The sequence below is a fragment of the Balaenoptera ricei genome, chromosome X, assembly GCF_028023285.1.
Source record: "Balaenoptera ricei isolate mBalRic1 chromosome X, mBalRic1.hap2, whole genome shotgun sequence".
In the NCBI taxonomy this organism is placed as follows: domain Eukaryota; kingdom Metazoa; phylum Chordata; class Mammalia; order Artiodactyla; family Balaenopteridae; genus Balaenoptera; species Balaenoptera ricei.
Window position 1 is genome coordinate 41,388,506 of NC_082660.1, and position 24,930 is coordinate 41,413,435.

General features: G+C 36.3%; 1 protein-coding gene across 9 annotated transcripts in view; it reads left to right on the plus strand.

Moving 5' to 3' along the window:
* KDM6A (lysine demethylase 6A) overlaps positions 1 to 24,930 on the plus strand; it is a 206,031-nt gene that overhangs the window by 104,584 nt on the left and 76,517 nt on the right. For 8 of the 9 annotated variants that reach the window (XM_059909881.1, XM_059909884.1, XM_059909883.1 and 5 more), the window contains exons 5-6: positions 6,217 to 6,275; positions 15,258 to 15,378. In XM_059909881.1, the coding sequence (XP_059765864.1) occupies positions 6,217 to 6,275; positions 15,258 to 15,378 (180 nt within the window). Of the gene's footprint in view, positions 1 to 6,216; positions 6,276 to 15,257; positions 15,379 to 24,930 lie in introns of those variants that run through there. The other variant, XM_059909890.1, reaches the window with a different exon arrangement.

The following is a 24,930-nucleotide window of genomic DNA, read 5'->3' on the forward strand; positions in this document are numbered from 1 at the left end:
GAGAAAGGCAGTAGGAATGGAGAAGGGGATAGATTCAAAGGCTTTTTGATTGTAAAATGAGCTTTGTGAATAGAATGAATTTGGCTTATTGGTGGGGAAGAGTTGAGACAAGAAAAGTAGTATTACTTTTTGGATTGGTCAACTGGTGAGATTGCTACCACTATCTAAAATCTTCAGTACCATTAGAGCATCAGACTCTTCCCTGCAGTGTAAGATACATGGGATTTCAGGTATTTGTAGTATATTCAACAGGTGGAGAGTACCCAGAAGGCATTTGGAAATTCATTCCTGGAGTTCTGGAATGCCTTCATACTATTATATTTTTCTAATAGTCTGGCTTGATTTTATTTCTTAATGATATCTCTGCATAAAAAATTGTCTTCAAAGGTGATTACTGGAGTATGGGATGTTTGGAGGTGCTACAGTCAGGTTGCTGTTCTACCCAAGTATTGGCAATAGCATAACAATATCTTGATAATCTCATCATTTAGTCAGTTTTGTCTAATAAAATTTTTTTAAAAGCTTGAATATTTTACTGATATTCTCTTTTGTTAAAGCTGACCCTTTCTTTGGGAAACAGCTACCCTCTTACTGCTGCATGCTTGTAGGATACTGGGTCTAAACTTTCCTTTAAAAACCCAAACCATGCTAGATAGGAAATTGCCGTGTCCTCAGGGGGGTGGGGTGGGGCGGGGCAGTTTTCTGATCTTAAACTTACTGGCACTCTACTGCTGTCTTTAAAGCTTGTTTTCTATCAAAATCATGATATGTCCATGATGGCCATTCTAGTCCCTGCCCAGTCTGATTTTCATACAGGGTTGTTGCTTGTCACTGTTGGGAGGAAATGCTTTTTCCTCTTGTAGTTTGGGTGCAGTGGTTGGGAGCCTGCAAATTAACTGACAATAGACAGATTAACAGGAGAAAAGTCAAAGTTTGTTTACACATGCATACTGGAGTTGCCCTGTAATGAGTAAGTCCCTCAATAGCCAGAGATAAAGGTTTATATATAAACCTAACAAAACAGTCTCAGGGTTTTGGGCTTCACTGAGAAAGTAGGGAAGGTTCTATTGGAGTTTTTGATGCTGATGGGCAGCTGAATTCACACTTCTCAATGCTAAGGGTCAGTATTTTCCCAGTTAGTAAACTCCCTTGGAAGGGGGGTGGTGGGGGAGGGGTCATTGGCAGCTGTATTTTCAGGGTGCTCTGCCTAAGTTTAGATAATGATTGTTTCTGTGGCTTCTGATTGTTCAGATGTTTTCAGTTTAAAGTAATTTTCATACCATTTTGGTTGGCTATTAATACCTTCATCACTCTGGTGACCATGACATACTAACAGGAAGTGGAAGAAGAAAAAAGGAAACCTTTATGCAAAGAAAGCAAAAGCTTTCCCAGAAACGCCATAGTAGAAATCTCACTGGCTAGAACTGTTACATCACCAGCGTTTTCTCACTAGAAGTAGCTGGGAAAAAGGGGGGTTGATAACAGTGCCTTCTATGGGATTTCATAGACAGATTTAAGAAAATTTGGCAGTAAGAGGGTCTAATATGAGGTTGCCAACCTTTTATTTCATCTGTGTTGTTCTAAGGCTCACACTGTTTTTGTATAATTTAATTTATCATTCTTGTTTTCCAGTCCACTTTTACATAGATATGTTCATGAAAATAGAAGCAGAACCCTCAGTGCCCTTTCCTTCAATTTGGAAATAGTCTGAGAAACCAGGAACAGCTGGAAAGAACAAAGCTTATAGTGTCCTCCAGAGGACTGTACAGTGCTCCCCTCTCACATCTGGGGTTGTATAGCCTGGAGCTCTGATTATAGAACGTAGGGCATCCAGGAGTTTCTTTAAGAACTATGTTGGGGATCAGTGAAAGCACCTTCATGGGACTCTCTGGCATTAGTGAACTGCTAACTTAATGAACCACACCCTGCCTTCAATATAAATTGATTGTAATCTTATTAAGTTATAATTTCTTAATTTGGGATTATGATGGGTACTGTGATACAGTCTAGGTCAGAGGTTGGCAAATTTCTTTTGTAAAGGGCCACATAGTAACTGTTTTAGATTTTGTAAGCTGGATAATCTCTGTGTTGCAACTGTTCAGCTCTTCTGTTGGAACTGGAAGCAGCTATATAGACAATAAGTAAATGAGTTGGGGTAGCTATGTTTCAGTACAACTTTATAAAAACAGGTGGCTGGCTGGATTTGGCCCATGTGCCGTAGTTTGCTGACACCTAATATAGATACTCTAACCTCTAAGGATTTGGACTGAAGCAGGAGTATGTTTTATAAATAATACATTTCCCAGAAAGTTACTCCCCTAACTTCTCACAGTGGATTGAAGAATGACTACATCACATTTAAACTCATTTCCATATCAGTGCCTTTGCTTGGGTCATCCTTCTGCATAAACCCGTGTTTGTCAATGGGGATGCTGTTGGCATTTTTGGTGAGATTGTACATTGGGAGGGAACACATCTTTATCAGGGCACATAGCCGTTCACACCCCCAGGTCATTATTTCCAAAAATGTGTGGATTAGAACCCCTGGCTGAGATGGCTTATTTTTCCTTCTCCTTTCCCAGCAATACCCAAGTTCCACCTCTTTTCCTAGTCCTTATTATACTTCATTAACTCTTAAATGGTTGCAGCTAGGAATATATTATTATGCACTTAATTTCATAATCATTTGTCCTTAGATTGTAAATTCATTGAGGATAGGAATTTTTGTCTTTTTTGCTTACTACTTTCTTCCCAGTGCTGATAACTCTGTTATGACTCATAGTAGGTGCTCAATAAATGTTTAAATTACATTGTTTACTGTTATGGAAAAATGAGACTTACCTCCTTGGTGAGATTTATAAGCTCCTGATTAATAGGGACCATCTCTCATACTAATTCTGTGTCACCCAGGAAACTGAACTTAATACTGAGCTTAAATACTGGGTGGTTCAATTTACTAAACCTGTGGGCATCTGCTATGTGGAAGGCACTGTGTATGCTAGGTAATATACACAGATGATTAGCACTCCTGCTTTCGTTGCATTTTTGTCTGATGGGATGGAATTTAGTCAATACACAAATAGCAAAAATATATTATCAATAGTTAAGAGTGAGCTCTGGAGGCAGACCTAGATTCAGTTCCTATGTCTGCAACTGTCTCTTTGAGCAAGTTGCTTAGTATCTCTTCATTCTTTAAATTTCTGCCACCTCAAAGGGTTGTTAGTACCTTTTAAAAGAAATGTTAGCTTTTTGCATAAAATTAAGTTCTTACTATTATACCATAATGTCACATGCTAGAGACATTATGCTAAGGCCAGATTTAGAGGTTGGAAAGATTACCTCTGGTTTGAGGTGGGAGAAGTGGCAAAGCTTCATAGGGAAGATGGCATTTAAATGGATCTAGATGGATTGATAAAATTTATACAGTGGCAGGGATGGGGGTAAGATTTCCTAGAGGGGGAAGGATGAGCTATGAACAAAGGAAGTTGAGAGAATGCAGGATGTGTACTGAAAAGCAGAAATGTCCCTCAGTAAACTCATATTTCCACCACACCTTACACCGCCTTCTCTGGGCAATTACCTAATTTGGTGAAAGATGCTGTCTGTTGTTATTCAACCATGCTCTCTTCCCCTCCATCTCCCCCACCTAGGGAGACAGTTGTGTTTCAAACCTAAACTTTCTTGGGTAGAACATTTCATAACTCTGAATTTAACTACTCTTGTGTTCTGAACATCATCCATCCCCCCCTCCCCCCAACACACACACACACACACACACACACACACAGAGTAGAGTGCGGGGAAGTACATTTTAATCAGTTTGGCTTGTTCAACCCTTGAGTATTGTCCTCAATACCTAGTAAAAGTTCAGTTTATTTCAGGGATAGGGTGGGGTGGTAAATGAATGATCCTAATTGAAGCCAGTTTCAACTAAATTTTAAAAATTTGAATATGAACATTTGAAATGGATGTTGTCTGAGATCTTTGTGAATCCCCGTATTTGTGAATACCCTTGTAGCATGTAATTTTCTCATTCAGAAAATTGAGGGTATTGAGGATTTAATGAAATTAAATTTCCATATTTATTACATTTTAAGATCTACTTAAGAAACCTTTTTCAGTGTTTCCAGAAGTGTGGTTAGAATTCAAAGGAAATGCACAATATAACCCTAAAACAAGTTTTAGTATTAAAAATAATAATTGCATACCAAAAAGTCACCCAGCTATTTATTACACTTTGGTCTTTAAACATCACTGATTCTTTTTCTCCAATCATTGAATGATAGCAGTTGTGGGATAAGTACTGTAGTTCCCTCACACGTAGCGCAAAATGACTCTGAGGAATGTTCTTCACTGTCTCCTAGAAATCCCCAGCAGTATTAAGTCCCAGTTGCCCACAGCTGCATAGTCAGCCATATTGCACCCTTTATTCGCTTCCTTCCCTTCCCTACTCCCTTACTGGTGTTTCCTAGGGTAACTTCCCAAATAAACCACGTATACTAAAACCTTTTGTCTCAGGGTGTACTTCTGGGGAAATACAACCTAAAATAATACAGTAAGAAACATTTTAGTAAGAGTTTGAAATTTTTTAAGTTTTAGAACATAAGTTTGGAGAACACATAGTAGGTACTCAACTGTTTGCCCTTTTTGAAAAAAGGGAGTAGCTAGCTAGTTTCCCATATGGGGGCTGGAGGTCAGATTGAGTCTGGATAGGCATCTCTGTTTTGTACTGCAAAAGGAATCACTGATGTTTATAGCCCAAAATGTAAATGGCTAGGTGTCATTTTAGCATGTGGGGTTTTTTTTAATACTAAAATTTGTTCTACGTTTATATTGTGCATTTACTTTGAATTCTAACTACCTTCCTGGCAACACTGAACATAAAATTAAAGCCAGTTCAAGAAACAGAAAGAACTAGAGGAAGAATACAGAGATAAAAGCAAGAGAGAATAGGATAGCATAGTCTAGGCATTTTCTTATTCCTGAAAAATAGGTTTTTCTCTTAGATTACCCATAGAATTCTGCTGACAGATTTTTTTAAATTGAAGTATAGTTTATTCATTCATTCATTCATTCATTCATTCATGGCTGAGTTGGGTGTTTGTTGCTGTGTGTGGGCTTCCTCTAGTTGCAGCGAGCCGGGGCTACTCTTTGTTGCAGTGTGCGAGCTTCTCATTGCGGTGGCTTCTCTTGTTGAGGAGCACGGGCTCTAGGCGCATGGGCTTCAGTAGTTGTGGCTTGTGGGCTCTAGAGCGCAGGCTGAGTAATTGTGGTGCACGGGCTTAGTTGCTCCACGGCATGTGGGATCTTCCCAGACCAGGGCTCGAATCCGTGTCCCCTGCATTGGCAGGCAGATTCTCAACCACTGCACCACCAGGGAAGCCCTGTGTCATATTTTAGATTCCACATATAAGTGATGTTATATGGTATTTGTCTTTCTCTTTCTGACTGACTTCACTTAGTATGATGATCTCTAGTTGCATCCATGTTGCTGCAAATGACATTATTTTTATGGCTGAGTAGTATTCCATTGTATATATGTACCACATCTTCTTTATCCGTTCATCTGTCGATGGACATTTAGGTTGTTTCCATGTCTTGACTATTGTGAATAGTGGTGCTATGAACATAGGGGTGCCTGTATTTTTTTGAATTATAGTTTTGTCTGGGTAAATGCCCAGGAGTGGCATTGCTGGATCATATGGTAATTCTATTTTTAGTTTTCTGAGGAGCCTCCATACTGTTTTTCATAGTGACTGCACCAAGTTAACATTCCCACCAACAGTGTAGGAGGGTTCCCTTCTCTCCACACCCTCTCCAGCATGTGTTATTTGTAGACTTTTTAATGATGGCCATTCTGACTGGCGTGAGGTGATACCTAATTGTAGTTTTGATTTGCATTTCTCTAATAATTAGCAGTGTTGAGCATCTTTTCATATGCCTATTGGCCATCTGTATGTGCTGACAGATTTTTTATTTCAGGGCAGGTTTGATTAAAAAGAAACCACAGAATCTGTCCAAGTTGATTGGATTCTGTGCCATCTGTTGACTCATCAGTTATTTTGGTGTTTTAAAAATACATTGTAACTATATTGTAATACAGGATAGATTTTTAATAACATAAAACATCCTGGATACCATATTTTATAGTATTAGTAATATATGTATTAGACATAAATGCTTTTCCTAAAAGTCTCTTTTTCCCTTTCTTTCCAGAATGCTGCCTTTTTATATGGTCTTGGTTTGGTCTACTTCCATTACAATGCATTTCAGTGGTAAGTTGACATAAAACTAATAACTCCAGTTGTTTCCAGTAAATGGCTTATTTTGTTTGTATTTTTCTGTGTGTGTGTGTGTGTGTGTGTAATAAATACAAAATATTTTAATATCACTAAGCCTACATTTTCCAATAATCTCCTGAAATTATTAGTTTGTTCCTTCAGGGATATTGACCCACCTTAGATTATTAGAAATATATGTGTTCCTAAAAGAATCTGGTATAAGATTCTGATTAAAGAAGACTTAGATTAGAAAGCTTTTGGAATTTCTCAGTCACTTATTATGGACTGGTGGTCCCCAGGTTATTTGAACTGGGGAATGACTCTGTATTCTCAAGTTGGTAAATGGTCTGTGATGAGCAGTATTTCCTTTTCAGACTTTTAGACATATTGACTGCTCCTTCCCTTCCTCCTTCACCAAAAGACACACACACACACACACACACACACACGAGTGTGTTAGTTCTTTTCCAATTTCTAGTAACCAGGCACTAGATTATAAACTCTCAATTCTCTCTTCTATAAAATAGGAGTAATGGTACCACCTTCAGAGTCAGACATTAAATATGATAGAAATATATATAAGATTTTATAAACGGTAAAGTATAGGTCCCTGTTACTGTGGCCTTTGCCCCCTTGTTGTCTTTCTGTTTACCAGACAAGACAGTAACATTCTCTAGTGGAAAGAACGTAGTTGAAAGATTGGTATTCTGGTCTCAGCACTGCCACTTAGTTTGATGTGTTTCCTCGTGTGTGTGTGTGTTGTGTGTGTGTGTGTGTGTGTGTGTGTGTGTGTGTTTGTTTTAGGTACATTACAGTTACTTGCCTTTTCTACTCTACAGAGTTTTGATGATCAAATGAGATAATGTACATTTTGCAAACTGTAAAGCCCTATGTAGACATTTTTTTTGAAATATATTCGACTTTGTCAGAGTGCCTTCTGTTCTTCATAATTTTAAGCTGAGTGAGTGCTGAGAAAGTCCAAAGGAACATTTTGACCAAAGGTTATAACCCTGTCATATACCTGTTGGGCATCCTGGATATTTATTACAGAGCTTTTAAATATGCATTGGCAATGATTTGATTTGGTTTCTCTAAAGATGAAACTTAAGACATGAATGACTTTTCCCAGATGCCTTTTCTTTCCTGTTTGCTTTTGGTCCTGTTGGGTTTTGATCATCTATGGAAGCACTGCATTGTTAGAGAACACCTGTGTGGATAGAGTATTATAATCATTCAAATCACTCATTTTCTTTGTAAAGCTATAATTGATCTTTATAAAGAAGCTTTGTAATATTTTTCTTTTAAATTATCCATTGTTGTAGAGCAAGCCTAAATTTAAGCCTCCTAACTTTATATCCAGTGTATCATATGTAAAATCAAGAGTAGATTAGGACTGTTTTAAAATCTCTTTACTTTCTTGAAGATGCTATTCATAGAATTCACAATTCTAAACTTTTAGAACCAGAATGGTCTTAAGAGATAACTTAGTTTTTTCTCCTTAATTTTATAGACGAAGAAAACAAGGGATGTGTATGCGTGTGTAGCTCAGTATTATATAACTGTTTAATTGGTGGCAGAAGCAAACTTATGCTCAGGTTTCCCAGTCTAATTATTTTGTCTGTTGTAGTCTGTCCCCAAGTTTGAAGATTGATTGGTGGTTATTTTTTAATCAGTATTTGTAATTGTTCTCCTGGGCACATTGGTAAAATCTTTATGGCCAGCCAGAAATAATTTAGATGAAACTCAAGGCGAGGAACTCTGCAGTTTAGAAATGAACATGTATACCTCACACCAGTTAATTTTCACCTATCTGTGATAACTTGTGAACTCCCTGTGGATTGAAGATATAAGCATAAAATCAGTAGTGAGGTGAAGCCATCATCAGTTGAAAATTGGATTGCATTAAAAAGTATGTGACCATGTCAAGTTAGGGGGCTTGTAGTGTGGAAAATTATATCTTTTGATTCCTTATCTACATATGATTTCTGTGTCCTTCAGTTGACTTAAGAAATGAAACTGAAATGATATAAGAATGATGCAATGTCTGAATTAGTAAGTGCCTTCTGTTCTGTTGATCCTGTCCTGGTTACCACCATTTTCTCATGTCTTGAGTTTCAGCCCTAGCTGCTCCCTAAAGTGACATATCTCACACCCTCTCTTAATCCATCATGGATGTGTGTTTCCCGTCTTGCTGGTCAAATGTTCTTTCACAAACTCTGTGCCCCAATTTTTGCTTTCACTTATCTTGCTATTTCTTGAACAGCCACAAAATTAGAAAGCATGGAGTAGGTGCTTGGTGAGAGTTTTAGAGTATAGCCTTAACGGATAGGAACTTCCTTAGGTTAAAACTATACTTGTGTTTTATTTGGTTTTATTTATAGGTGGCTATTAATTTCTGGGAACAGACCCACCTCCACCCCCAACACACACTAAGTTCTTTGGGATTTGTTGAAAAAATATTTCCAGAGAAGAGTGTGGTATGCCTTTTTTGTATTGTTAGCTCAGAATGTTCTATCTCTTGTACATTTATAATTTTAGTAGAATTTAATATTTGTAAGTGGTGTCTGTTGTTATTTAATTAGATTAAGTATTCGAGAATAATGTGTGCAACCACCATGTGTGTTGGGGTTGGTGATGGCGACTTAATAAATTATTAAGAGCAATTTTATTAACTGTGGTTTTATCTGTTAACCTGTTTGTCTTGTTTCTTGCCATATTATGCTCCCCCCCCACCTTTTTGGGGGGGTGAGTTGATTTTATTGTTAGCCTCTGGATGAGTTCAGTTATTTGGTCAGTTTTTCCAGTTTCAATTTCAGCCTCTTGGAGGAGCCCATGTCAGAAAGTAGTAGAGCAACTGTTACATCCTCACTGGATTGATCATAATTATTTAATTTTACTATTATCATACACAGTAATCTGTGACCAAACTTAAAATAAATATAAGGAGAAAGGAAGACATAGAAGCACATAGTAAAATGCATGCAGCAGAGAGCTAGAACCAGTATCTATAAAGCTGTTCCTTTCCATGTGCATGAGTGCATGCCCATGCCTTCACTTGTTCTTCTTCATGAGGGTGGCATATTGCTAAGGGTACCTTGAACTGAGCTTTTCCTTGCTTTTGTAGTAAGAAACCTATATCCTTGGGTGAAAGGAATTGAAATATATACAGTAATAAAGTATTATAACTTGTAGCCATATTTCTAAATATACCTCCCTGAAAATCCTTATCATTCCTCTCTCTCTAGCCTGTAACCTTTTGTATTCCCATTGATCAGTATCAGAATGGTCTTATAGTGGCAAACCTAAGAGCTACATAATTCTGTGCCAGAGGCATAGGATTTTGGAAATTAGCTTCCCAAATCTAATTGATAAGCCCTGGTAAGGAAATGTAGTGATTATTATTATGTTGACATCAGCAAGGAGTAGGGTAATGAGATGGAGGTGAGTTTAAAAAGACAGAAATGTTAACACATTACAAGTGAACTTTCTCCAGGACTCATTTCCCTAGCGTGTACCAATTACAAGTGTTCTTAGGGGTGTAGGAATCTCTGCTCTCCTTGTAAAATCACTGCTTTGGGTGTAAACATAAACTTAATGTAGTTTGAGATAACCGCCATTGATCCTGAGCCTTGTTAAGCATGGAGTCTCGCAAAAACTTAATATTTAATATATGTTTTTGAGCTATCATTTTGAAAACTAATGCTCTTAGATCAAAAGTTTATTTCTATTAAAATAAAACAGTTCATGTTAACATATGTTGAGTTTATTCTGTTCGCTGCTGTTTTGAAGAAAATAGCAGATAACTAAGGCGGTTTTGGTAAAGTTATGCTTACCAGTGACACAAAGATTGCCAGAGAGAATTTGGAAGGGTTTGGATTGATTAAGCTTCAGGGAAATTATGAATAAAAACATAAATTTTACAGTAGGGGAGGGAAGAAAACATCCCACTGTCTGCAGTGATGAAATGAAGATGGCTGGAGAGGGCAAAAGAACCAGGAGGTAATATATTAGCAAACGTCAATGTGAATAGCCTAGCGTATGATACTTCTAACTTAGCCTCACATTTAAGGTCCTCTCTGTTTCAACCTCAGATGATCTTTCTAGACTTATTGTTCCCCTAGATATATTCTTTGTGTCAGCCACTACTGTATTAACATTTCCCTGAAAATGTCTTGAGCATTTTTTTACCTATGCAAGTTGGTTTGTGCCATTTACTCTCTTTGGTCTGCCTTCTCCTTCCATCTCCACTTTAAAACTCTTACCTTACCTGTCTCTTCGAGTTCTTAATCAAATCTTTTTGTCTCATTTAGAAGGAACCTCTAAATTTCCAAATATATATATATGTGTGTGTATAGAAGTGTGTATATCTGTTGTGTATATATGTTATTACTGATTTAGAGCTAGAATATGCTCCCTTTTATTAGTATGAAAATTTGTGGAATTAGTTCCTTTATCCCTTCAGATATCCCTGAGGGAAATCTCTGGACTCGGCTTTATTAGCTTCAGAGAACTTAAAGTTTTATTATGTCTCTTTTCAAATGTACTGAAACTGTGCTAGGATGTTTCGTTAATATCATTATTTTTCTATAGTTTGGTAAGGTGGTAAGGTTCTAAAGGAGGCTTTTTAAAAAATGGCTCTAGAAATCTTATTTAAAATGACCATTGTTTTAAAATATATTCAGTATGTGTGTGTTTTTTGCAGGGAGTGCTATTGAAGTTATCATTTCCTTTTAAAAATTGTTAACAATGGAAAACATTAATTGCAAAAAAATTTAAACTGAAAATCTATAGAAATAATTTTGGTGATATAAAAACATTCTTTAGATTTTTAAGAAAATGCATGGGCACTCAAGCATAGCAATATGCACTTGTTTAAAATTTCAGTAGAGACTGTGCTTTAATATTTGAAAACTATAAACCTTTCCAAGCATTGTATCATTAAAAGTATTTTATCGTTTTAGGTAGCCATTTTTCATGTTCTAAAATTGTCTGTCAGAATACTGACGTCAGCAGAATTTGTATGTGTTGGTGGTTTAGTCTAACTTCTGCTACACAGATGATGTTCTGGCTACATGTGGTTTGGTGAGATATGAATGCATTAAAATGATGACCAAAATTAGAATGTTGTCTGAATGGTACCTGTCTTCTCCACACACTATCCCCCTCCTAACACATAAACACATTCTTTTTTCCTTTTCTTTTCCCACCCCAAGGGGTGGATGCAACACATAGGAGAAAAAGATGGTAAGAGTTTAGAAAAGCAAGTGAAAATGAACTTGCATCTATTTTGTTAGCTGAGGAGAACTGATCAGTAAAGAGACTCTGGAGCGTCCCTTCCCACCCCCTCAACAAGAAGTCCAGTCAGTTAATTATAAAGAGTGATGACATCAGTAAACAGATATTAAACATTTTCCTATAATGTCTAGAGTATTTAAAAATAAAAGAGGAATGTAGACCTCAAGGAATAGACTACTTGGAAAAACTGGAGACAGCACACTGACAGGTAAAGAGTAAAATGATTTGATTATAGAGTGGACCTAACTGCTGGTTAACATTAAGCAAAAAATAATTGATGTTGAGTTTGGGTGGTGAGTCTTAAAGGTAATAGTGGATTTAGAGTGAAGCAGAAGAATGAAAATATTCCAGGTCAGGAGACTATCCTGAGGAGAAGCCGTGAAGCCAAGAGGACCAGTATTTGCATGAAGGAATTCCTAAGATATGCCAGCTCACAGCTGAGGAGGAACAATGTTAGGGCATGGTTGGCAATGGGTATAACTGCTCATAAACCTTAAATGCTACATGGAGATTTGACTTAAAAGAGTATCATGGTTAGAGTATCATGGTTAGTAGGCAATCACAGGAGCCACATATTTTAGGAAGCATAGGCAAGCCAGAGGAGAGCAAGGGAAGTCTTTAAGGAGTCTGTTTCAGTTATCTGATAATGAGATATTGAAGATTGAGTCTGCAAGTATTGAATTTGAGGGAAACTTTGAAACAACCTGGAGAACTTGATGAATAGATATATATTGTCCTCCCTTGTCATGGGCACTTTTAGTAGTCCTTAAAGAGCAGGCACAGTGTAGCCCGGACTAGTGTATTGTAATATGTGTTTTTGCTGGTAAGTTAATAATTTTGTAAAAGAAATTTCCAGTGTGTTAACATGTGTAGAGAGCTTTGTAAAATAACCTGTGTTTCTTGTACTTGTGTGACATTGTGAACTAAGTGGATAAGAACTAAAGGCACCTATGGAGTAAAACACATCTATGAACAGTAGTAGGTTGTGAAAAGACTGGAAATAGAAACTGAGACAGAGTAGGAAATATTTCTCCTGTGGGGTTGTTATTGATGATCTGTGTTTTCCTTCTTCCCTTTCGCATACATCCTTCCTTAGACTGTTTTTCTTCCTATCTTCTTTTTCTCCTTTATTCCATCTTTCCTTTGCTATCTTCCACCACTTCCATTCTTTTTCTTTAGTGTATTTGGCTCAGGCCTGCCTGCCCCCCCCCCCCCACCCCACCTTGGTTAGTTTTGTTTGTTTTGTTTTTTTAAATTTTTATTGGAGTATAGTTGATTTACAAGGTTGTGTTAGTTTCAGGTATACAGCAAACTGAATCAGTTACACATATACCTATATCCACTCTTCCTTGCCTGGGTTTTTAATTGGCATGTGTGGACATTGCTTAGTTCTGACCCATTCCATAGGAGTTCTCTGACCCATTTTGTAAGGTAAGGCTAATTAGGACTTTATGAAACATTATCCTCAATTTTTATTATTATAAAATGTAACATACTTAAAGAAGATTAAACATAAGTATACATCCTTACATGTTATTTATAAAATAAACATTCATAACTATCACTTGGGTCGAGAAATAAAAAATTGCTATCATCCCAGAAGCTTCCAAAAGCCCCTGCATACCATTTCCCAGTCACATCTTATCTTTTAATTGACCTCATTTATTGCTGCAGTTGTTCTCTTCCTAACCTTTTTTATGCCCCTCCCCCAACATGTGTGTGTTGTACTCCCTCCCCCCACACACACATTCACATGCACCTGTGCACACAATCTGTTCTGTTAGAAGGTGGCACTCTAGACATGACCAAGAGAATATAGAGGCTGAAGCTGCACCTCCTCTTATTAGAAAGGTTTGAGAAAAGTACAGAGAACTTCTTAGCAGTATGCAGATGAGTATCTTCAAGTCTGATTGAGAGAAATAGGAAGCCACCTTTGAATGAGAAAGGTAATTTACACGAATTCTTTCTTATCAGGCCTTTGACTCCCCTCTGCTGTCTATACACACACTAAATAATAAAACACATACACAGCCCCACCCATTTGAAATGCCATCTTAACACATAGATGCCTCTTCAGGAAGAAAGTATTTAACCAGATGTAAAGGTATCTGATGCTCCTCACAGTAATTATTACCTTTTAGAACCCTTAATTTTATAATAAATATATAACCACACAGTTTTTTGGGGGGAGAAATAGATAATATACAAGTCAAAATAAAGTTACTTAAAGACATAGGGCATGTTGTTTTGCTCTATTTTGTGGTATATATTTTGAACTTTTATAAAAAAGATTGACTTTTGTTTTGGAATTGTCTAAGATTCTAAGTAACCTCCTTTAAGATTAAATAGAAGTAGAGAATAGTTGATAAAAAGCTTTGTAAAGAATATATTAGCTGTACTTGGGATAAGCCTTAAATCATGTAGAGAGATTTAAAATGATGCCTAAAATACTGTTATATCTGATACTATAGTTTTCAAAATTCAAAGTAGATGTTTTTCTTTGTCATAATTTTAATTCATTTTTGAGTACATAGTACATTCATGTGATCAGGTTAAGTGATATAAAAATGTATTCAGTTTTTGAAACGTGTTCCTTCCTCATCCTTGTATATGTTCTACTGGTAATTAAGACTTTTTATGAAAGATAAAATGTGAATTTGGGGCAAAGATGGACTGATAGACATAAAGTGACATATAGTAGAATAGAGAGCCCAGAAATAGACCAAGACGTTTGATATGGACATTTGATTTAGGACAGTGTGGCACTGTAGAGCTGTGGTAAGGATGGTCTTAGTTTCTACAGGTGATGTAGGGGGTACTGAATATCTGTATTGAAAAAAATGACAACTGAACCCTACCTCACATCATATAAAAAATAAGGTGCAGATGGATTGTAAACCTAAATATGAAAGATAGAAATATAAAGTTTAAAAAAAAGACTTCATTTTATGGAGTAGACTAGAGACAGGATTAATCTCTCCTCCCTTAAAAACAAAACTATCTGCCCCACCCCTCTCTCCCCTAGGAAATTCCAGAAACAGTGAAATCAGTTATTTACACGGACAATTTTATTAAGCCATAAAATATTATTTGAAGGGACTTCCCTGGCGGCGCAGTGGTTAAGAATCCGCCTGCCAATGCAGGGGACATGGGTTCGATCCCTGGTCCAGGAAGATACCACATGCCACGGTGCCACTCAGCCCATGCGCCACAACTACTGGGCCTGTGCTCTAGAGCCCGTGAGCCACAACTACTGAGCCCGTGTGCCACAACTACTGAAGCCCGCGCACCTAGAGCCCGTGCTCTGCAACAAGAGAAGCCACTGCAATGAGAAGCCCGCGCACTGTAACGAAGAGTAGCTCCCGCTCGCTGCAACTAGAGAAAGCCCGCGTGCAGCAACAAAGACCCAATGCAACCAGAAAAAAAAAAAAATTTGAATAATTGAGAGTAAATTCAACTGATCTTCCTTTTCTCCTTTTATATTACACATATTCAATTACATAAAAGACCCAGGCACCACTTCCTAGTCTTTTTTTTTTAAAGCTATTCATTCACATCTTTTTTATAAAACTGGCATTTCCTTTAAAACAATTGCATAAAAGAGAAGTTTTACTGTTCTACCAAGCAAAAATTCATGTAAGTGTTAAAAAGTAAAGATATCTTATGTCTGTGTTCTTTCAGGGCAATTAAAGCATTTCAGGAGGTGCTTTATGTTGATCCCAGCTTTTGTCGAGCCAAGGAAATTCATTTACGGCTTGGTCTTATGTTCAAAGTGAACACAGACTATGAGTCTAGTTTAAAGGTAGGTTGTTGGGTTTTTTCTGAGATACAATGTTTAATTTTTGTGGGGTCTTTTTGCGGGGGGGTTGTTAAATATTAGAACATTGAGAAATGTTGGAATTTATATGGTACTTCAAAAGAAAATTTGAAAATTTAGATGAAAGAACTTTATCAGCTATGAACTGGAAGATATATAAGTTTGGGTTTCTAATTATATCATTAAACTTTTTTTTTTTTTTTTTGAGTTTTAATTGTGGTCTGTTATCAGGAAAGGGTGAAGGTTTCAGTCTCAATTTGGACATCTGAATCACTCTGCTATTAGTGATTGGCAACCATAGAGGTCAGAAGCAGCTGCTTAATGATTCTGTATCTGTGACCCCCATCATTGACTGTTTACTTGTATGGGTCTCACTAGAAATCTCTCCACCTCTACTAGCAAAGCACGTCTCATATCTTAAATTATAAAAAGATGTGTTCTTTGCTAGTCATTTGAACTGCTGGTTTGTGAGTATAAACATTGTTGGGCAAAATAACATTGTTGGTTAAATATTTTACTTTCTATAGAATTTAACATTTCTCAAGTTTTTCATTTAGTTTCTTGTGCTATCTATGCATCACTTTAGGTCTTACTGGGCTTTTCATGAAGATAGTGCTTCCCTGCTCGACAAAAGTATTGCTTTTTAAAAGGATTAGAAGTTCTAGGAAAAGCTTAAATTTTTGTGAATTTATGACTATTTATAATGGTTGCCATGTTCTAAATATCTCTGTTGCAGATTATCTTCATTCTGAAGGGTCAGGAGGGAGATAAAGAATGACTTTACAATAGGTTGTAGTTTGAATTCACTAGTAAGGAACTACTGAAATTAAAAAAAAAACAACCAAATAAAACTGTATTTAGGAGTGCCTAATTGTTCTAGAGTTTTAAAGTAGACAGTTTTGCAAATACTGTTTCTATCTTTCATGAGTTTATAAAGAACAATGCTGATGGTACGAAAGAGAGAGGTATACAGTCCAAAACACTAAAATAAGTAGATTGTGAAAGTATTCAGATCACACAGTTCTCAAAGGTAAGTGCAATTTGAGAAATAGGCCCTAGGGCAAATGTAAGTAACGTGGAGACTAAGGGATGCCTAGAAGTTATCAATTTTCCTCAAGTTTAGAGCAGCATGTCTCAAACTATACTTTCGCATGTGAGTGGACTTGAAATGGAAAATAAGTTCAGATATGCCACCTTGCATATTTTCACCTCCTCTTGGACATTCACAGTGTATACTAGCAAACCAGACTCTTAAAATGCTTATAATACAAAGTCAGCTTATTTGAGCTTTTTATAGAACTGTCACAATATGGTTATTGTGTGTTGCAGAAGTGTAAGTGTTGCTCAGGAAATATATTTGAGTGGAAAAAAGTAATGAGATTTGTCCCAAATTATGCAATGTGGCTATCTCTGAATATCAGTGCAGTGGTACCTTAAACAATTCTATGGATGCAAAACTCTTTCCATGAAGGTGGCAATATTTAAAATCCCCTTTAATCAGGGGAAACAGTGTTCCATGGCTAATTCAAAGTGTTCTTGCTTACTCCTGTTCAACAGAATCCTTCCTGTATACAACTTTTAATTTGTTCAGGCGTAAAGGCTAACGAACTTTCAAGTCATAGTGATTTTAGCAAGATTGCCTTAAGTAAGTGCAGTCTTCTGGTTTTGGGCCTTCCATTTATTTAAAATACTTGATACCATTCTGATGTTTGTTTCATTTCCATGAACATAGAAAAGAATTTCAGGAGTCCTTGATATTTCTCTTCCCCATAATGAGAAGGTTTCATTTGATTTTTCTCTCATCTTGGCATTGGCTTTTTAAGGCTTCTCTCTCCAGTATTCCTTGTCTGTTTTCAGGAGAATTTTAGGCATGAACATTTGTAGTTGAAGAGGAGGTATTTCAGTATATTACTGTAAGTGCTTAGCATTTAGTGTACGTGAAGGTAGGAATCAGAAGGAATGATATGCCCCATTCTCCTTAGGTGGCCTTCAGTTTTCCTACAGTGGACTGACTGGCTAGTACTTTACCTTTATGGATAGATGTGGAGCCTCTGGTGACTTTTCCACTACATGAAGTTGTTTCCTGGCACAGTGTATTGGTATAGATGCTTTGGGCTGCAACCTCAGAAAACTCCAACTGAAGCTGGTTAAAATGACAAAAAAAAGTAGCTCATATAATGTAAAGTCCAGCCTTCAGGATTGATTGATTCAGCTGATCCAGTGTTTCACTAAGGGTTCATTTTCTTCTCTTTTCTGTGTTGGCTTATTCTTAAGGCTGGTTGCCAGGTACACAGTGAGATGATTTCTTTTTCAATGTCTCATAAAGAAAAGCACCTATACCACTACTCTACATTATAGAGTTACTCTATAATGTAGAGTAGTGGTATAGGTGCTTAGTGTAGCGCTGGCATATAGTAAGTGCTCAGTAAATACCTGATTTATCATGTTATAGAGGAGAAAGATCCTGACTTCCTGTTGATCTTTTCAGGAATACTTCACTTTGCATCTCATTGGCCAGAATTAGACCACGTGGCTATTCTCAGTGATTCCTTATCAAAGGTGTGGTTATTCTTAGACCAGTTATGTCCAGTTTTTGAGCAGAGCTTGATTTCCTAAATATGCTGTTCCTGTCTAATAGAGAGTGAGGGGTGGGTAAAAAGATTATTTTGGTATGGGAGTGGTGCATAGAATCTGTCCATTACAGATCTGGTCTTCTCTGCCTCATTTCCTTTCCCTCTGGGATGGAGAGATACAACATATACAGTATGTTTTAGATGGTAAAATATTTAAATAAAATACAGTTTATTTTCATAATAGATTCCTTCTTTTCACCCACACATGAAATGCATTCCAGGGCCTCCTGTTTTATTTCTATCTCTGGTAATAACTTTTCTCCCAAAATGTATTTCTGAAACAGATTCATTCTGTTTTGGTACTGTGTAAACAGCTCTCAGAGCAGGCAAATTGGGTTTTAAAACTTGACCCTGCCAGTAAACTAATTGTGTGACTTTGGGCAAGATGCCTAACTTTTCTGATCCTCTTTGTGTCTGTAGAACTGGAATAACTGTACCTACTCCACAAGATTGTTATAAAGATTAAATAATATATATATCGAAGTATCTGACAAATAAGTTTTTTCAGCCCTTCTTTTTTAGTTCTCAGTTTATCTACCATATCTAAAACCCCTCTAATTTGGGGCCAGTATAGATATTGTTTGTGTGAAATCCATTTTCCCATCCTAGAATTGAATACTTGTATTTTTGTCACCCTGCCCATCCTCAGAAATGTGAAGTTAATGCCCAGCTTACTTTTCAATCAGATGGTGTTATTTTTCCATTAAATTGGCCAATAAAGATTTCATGTGTTTAGTTGAGTGGTGGAGGTACCAATTCTTAATTTATTAACTAGTTTAGTACTATCTGAACCAGAGTCCATTTCAGGGTGACATTTCTACATGATATTTTGTTCTTTTTCTTTCCCGCTTTAGATAATATCCCCCCGGGTGGGATTGGTTGCCTGTTTACCTCCATATAATTCAGAATTTTATTTTATTACTTTTTAATGATATTAATGATAATTGCTTACATTTGTTATGTATTTGAGGCAGTGTGCTATCATTACTTCAGTAAAAGCACACCAGTTTTGACAAGCAGTTTTATATAATGCCTCTAAGTTTTGCACCCTGGCAGACTATTAAAATTATTTCCCTCATATGAAGCTAATACATGCAAAATAAGATGTGATAACACCCATATCTTCAGTTAATACCAATGCATCTATTTAATGAAGATTATTAAAAAATCGTCCTAATACTTACATATTTAAGTTTCCCTAAAATATGTCAGCATTAGAACTTCCTTGGATTTTTAAAGGTGAAGAGAGTGGCTTTTTTATGGGAACTTGTGGATAGTTGGCTGGGATACCAATGTAAGTCCCCTTATAATTTGATATTTGAAGATGATAAGTGCTGATTGAAGGGATTAATATGAAAGGGTTAGGAAGATGAGAATTATTAATACAAGAGATGATTCTAAGGAAATGGGTTAAACTCAAATGAGACTTTGTGTTAGCTTGGCATTTTACCAGGTGCTTAGTGTTTCTTGAATGGATAGATTAATGAAATGGAAGAGGCTATAAAATTACAAAATGCCTCATAGGCTTGGCTGGAAACGTTGGGGAGGAAAAAAAAGAGGCTGATTTTATTTGTCATCTCTTAACAGAATTTTTTTCTACACAAACTGACAGTGCAGTTTTCTCTAGATGCCCCCTGTTCACCAGTTCATTCAGCTACCTGTCATGAAACTTCTGAGTGAAATAGCATTTCCACTTTTTTTTTTTACACTTTTCTCCAGAAAACTACATTTCCAGGTATCTGATTTAATCTCATATCCTTTATATAGACTCAGGAATTTTATTGTCATATTTTTTTATGCCAAGATATTAAGGCAGAAAGAATAAGTAAAGGCATGATGATATGTACTTCCTTTTAGAAACCACTTTTGGAATCTGTGAAATGCCTCGTCTTTTATTATTTTATTCATTAATGTGGAATGTATAAATCATTTGTTTCATTTAATTAAGATACTATGAACTCCATGTATTATAAAAATACTTGCTGAGGATTTGAATACTAGCTATTAAATTAATTTTAACCAGGCCTTAAGTTTCTAAGAGATCTGTAATATTTTTTGTTGTTGTTGAAGCTTTAACAGCATATTTTTATTAGTTCAGTTGTCTAAAGATAATAAAAGTTGCCATTATTTCTCCAAACCCACTCCTGCGCTGTTTCCTTCATGATGTTTAATAGCTTAACTCTGCCAGCTGGCTTTTTGAAAATTCGAGGCTTTTAAAAATTTAAAATTTTTTATTGAGGTGTAATTGACATACAACTTTGAGTAAGTTTAATGTGTATAATGTGTTGATTTGATACATTTATATATTGCAAAATGAACATTACCAAAGCATTAGCTAACGCCTCTACCATGTCACATTATTATCTTTTTTTTTTTTATTTTGGTGAGAACAATTAAGATCTGTCTCTTAGCAACTTTGAAGTTTATAGTACAGTATTGTTGACTGTAATCTCTATGCTGTGCATTAGATCTAGTTATCTACTACTTTCACGTTTGTACCTTAAAACATCACCACCCCAGTTGCCGCTTTGGCAATGGAACTTGGTTTCGCCTGAGTGTAATGCCCCTGTTCCTTTTGGCAGAGGATGGTCACTGCTGTTTATTTTGTCTTCTGTCCATTTTTCCTCATTTGTGGACAGAAATCTTTTCCCTGATGTTTTCTTTTTCTGCTGTTCATCAACTTATACTTTACCTTTTAATCTTTTCTAGATATTATCTGGTATGAGGTGATCTGCTAATTGGTTTATCTAACCACTTAATAATGCTTTCTCCACTTCACTCTGCCTGCCCAGTTTTGTTTTTCCATTTGTTATTTATTTCTGCCCTGAGTTCTATTACATACCTTCAAGTGTGAAGTAGTGTAAATAGCTGAAGTACTTCAGTTCCTTAAATACATGTTTGAAAAGGACATGACTGCTCATAGATGTGCAGTAACTATCCTCTCTGATGCTGAGGGGTTGCGATGAGTCCAGGTTTCTCGTGTCAGGTTTCTCTCCTCAAATACATTTTAACTACAAGAAGTTGTTTCTAATCAAAAAGCATTTTTTGGTGTTTACTGATACCTACTTAAATTTGTGGTTGTAAATATTTGATCTTCAAATGCAGCTTTATGAAGCATTCAGTGTATCCAGTGTCACATTTTTTTTAAAGGTTACGTTCCAAAGTAGCATTTTACAATGCAAATTGTTACATTATCCCCTTTATAAAATATGTTATGTTCGCTTTGTATTTGTTATTTGTGTACATATTAGTCTTATTCTGATATGAGCACAAATTGTACACTAGATTTAAAGAACTTGAAAATTAAGTCAGTACATATTCTGATCATTTGTGTACACAGATTAGACATATACTAGAACCAGTGTTTTAGAATTTCTAATCGGTTGCATACCTGTACTTTTATAAAATGTGGTAGAAAGGAGGAATTGGGAGACTAGGTAGGACCCAGTTACAGGAAGAAAGGTGAGCCAGATCTGTAGAATAAATGGGTTCTCGTAGGATGGCTGCATGGATGGATGGATAAAAGGTAACACATCCTAGAGATCTTAAGGAGTTTTAATAAAGGAGTTAATTTATTAACAGATTCAATGTGGGTAGAGATTCCCCATTTATTGGCTTGAATCACTTTTCTGTTAACTAAAGTAGGGGATAAAGAAAGTAGCAGCAGGTTTTGGGATTGGGACGTGAAAAGCCTCCGAATGGAGATGGGTCATTTGGGAGTTTATCGAGTTGGAGGTACCTGAGGGATATCAGATGTTGGTATAGACAGATACAAGTCTGGAGCTGAAAAGAAGGGCTAGAAATAAGATTTTGAACATCTTCAGTATAGAATATCTTTTGTCTTACTTTTTTGTTAAAGAAAGTCTTGGAAGAGACCAGATTGGTAAACTTGAAAAGAAGGAGCCTCTTCTGAGTCATGATTGCCAGGATCCATTAACTATTAGTCATTGGTGCAGTAGAGTCCTTCCTTGAAACTCTTGTAATAATCTTGTATTACAAAGAGAATGGAAGAACTGAGTTTGAGGGCTTTGAGAGAATCTCCATCAGATCAGCTTGGCCAGGCATCATGGCTCATAAACGTTACCAGAACTTACCAGCTTTAGTTCTGTATCTTATTTTCAGAGACTAAATCCCTAAAGTAAGTACCATCACATCCTAAGGCATTTCCCTAGTTTCATTCATTTATCATAGACTGTTAGTTTTAGGAATGAAGTTTGTTGGTTTTAAATCATACTTTCAAAATTGTGGCAATCTGTCAAAATGAAAAAGAAAAAATAATTTGCCTTTGACCTGCAAGAGTGCCTGACACCTTCCCTTCTCCCACTTAAACGGTCCATAAAACCCTGTTTCATAAGGGCTGTGTACACATAAGTCGTTTCCTCAGCCTGAAGGACCTCTTTTCTTCCCTCAGCTATATCTTTTGGACTCTGCTATGGAACTGTCTTTTAAACTTCTATTAGGACATTAATTTCAGTGAGCCTTTTATTCAATTGCGTAGATGCGTAGCCATAACAGAGTGCCTGGCGTAGAGTAAAAACCGGTTGCCAACATTTTATTCCTAAAAAGCTGCGTCTGCTTTAATTGAATATAGACAGCAGTATTGACTACACGTACCTTGTCTACATAGACTGAAGTAAGGCTTTTGGTGGTAAGCACACAATTTACAAGTTTTAAATATTGGCATTTAACCCTGACTGTGCACTGGAATAATTTGTAGAAGCTTTAATCTGGTTCATAGGGTGTGATCCCCAACCCACTGAATCAGAAAATCCAAGATTGGATCTGGAATCCAAACATTGCTCCATATTAATAATTTATACATACAACCATAATTTGTCAGTTATGAAAAGTTACCTCATTGCTTGTCTTCAGAGTTGAGAATACAGTTGGAGGGTTCTACAGTTGAAAAGATTGTGAGATAATCACAGACTATATAACTAGAAGTAAAACTCTTTAAAGGGAAATAAAGTCTTGAAACTCAAGTTTTGTGTGTTAATTACATCAATATAGATTTCCCCCTCCAGATAGAAATCAAGTTCCTTAGTCTATAGAAAGCAAAATACTATAAAGTTATTTTGAAATATTGAACAAGTCAAAACCTTTTAAAGAGAAAGTGACTTTGGTGATAAAGATGTCAACAGAAATTGTAATGAATTGAACCTTGTACTAAATTGGACCAGAAGTGCTATTAAAAGGAAATCACTGTTAACATTAGGAAAAACAAAGTCTTAGGTAAATCTTCTTGCTTGGAAATTAATTTTCTATAGAATGCTTTCTGCCTTGAGGTTTGCATATAGTCTTTGAACTGCAGAAGCCTCTACTGCGTAGTATTTCACACAGTAGTCAGTTTCAGTACTGCAATATTTCGGTGTGAGGTACAGTTATTTCCTAGCTCTTTCTGTTGGTTGCAACGATGGGTGCTACATATTTTACCATGGCATCTTCAAGGTTTGGGGCTGATTATCATAGTTGATAGTTACTTCTGCTGATTTATATGTTAAAGATACATCTATTTTGCATCCGGCTTGGATACTGAAATGAAACTGTGAAGTCATGCCATCCCCACCCTAGTCCCTCATCTCCCTTTAGTTTACTGAAAGGTGTATCAGTGGTTTTCTTTATGTGGGGTGGTTTTGTGTGGCTCTTCTTAGTTTCTTAAACTTAAGTAGTTATTCTGTAAGTTCTTTCATTCTCACATGCCTGTTTTTGAATATGTACTCTTTTGCTGAGTTAATTTTTAGACATCATTGTGGTTTGGAAATGTTTAATATTTCATGATATTTGGGGTTTGAAATGGTGCGTCAGTGACCTCATTGCTGATTTTAAGATTGATTGATAATTATGTAAAACATGGTCCAGAAATACTTTGCCAGTTTTCGCTGCAGGACCTTGAATATTGATAGATGAAATGTAGGTTGGGCAATTCGAATTATGCATCTCTGCTCTTCGTGGGATTTCAGTGAAATAGCAAAACTAAAATACTGCCATCTTAAAGGGTGTTTCTTTGCAGGTCAGTTTGTATCCTTTGGCTCAGCTAGGAAAGGTCTGTCTTCTCTTATCTAAATATTAATTTATGCTGGCAGGATAGATTAGGCTTAGAAATGTAGTACGGTCTGAATGTGTGGCTGCTGTGCCTCTTTTTGTCTAGAGGAGAACAACTGGTTATAAAGCGTGCTTTGCTTTCATAGTACTCACTTTTTAAAATAGTCTGTTTTCTGTTGCTATGGTAGCACACTAAAAGGATGTTTGAGGACATAACAATCTGCTTTGTAGGCCAGGGGAAAATAAAAGCAGTTCTTGAAGTGTTCAGATGTTGGATTTTTTTTTTTTCATTCAGTCAATCACGGCAAATAATTTTTCACTCTTGGTTTGTTGATCATTGTGTCCCTAGTATCTGCATTGTCCTAAGGACATTATAGGGTCTTGAAGTATTTGTTGAATGGATTAAATATTTAACATTTAAGGGTCATAGTCATTTCGTTAGTAGCTTGCCCATTCAGAATATTACAACCCTTAAATATTAAGAGTACTGTAGATGTAGGCTAGCCTAATTATGCAAGCATATAACAGACATTTGTGAATGAATGTAATAACTACTGATTCATACCAAATTATGCCTTCTAATTTTTCTTTCATTGTAACACTGGGTAGCTGACATTAGTTTATTTTTGTTAATTGAGGGTTCTAGTTGACCAAGTGCAGTTTTGTTGATTCTATTCTGAAATACAGTACTAAAAGCTTGCTGATGATGATTTCTCTTGATAAGAAAGATTTGATAAAGAAAGTTCTTTTTGGGCTTATATCTAGAAGTTGTCATTGTACATATCAATTTTCAGTTTATCCAGCAGTTAAAAAAATATAACTCTTTAGGCATTTGGATTGTGGATAGGAGTGGTAATTTTTA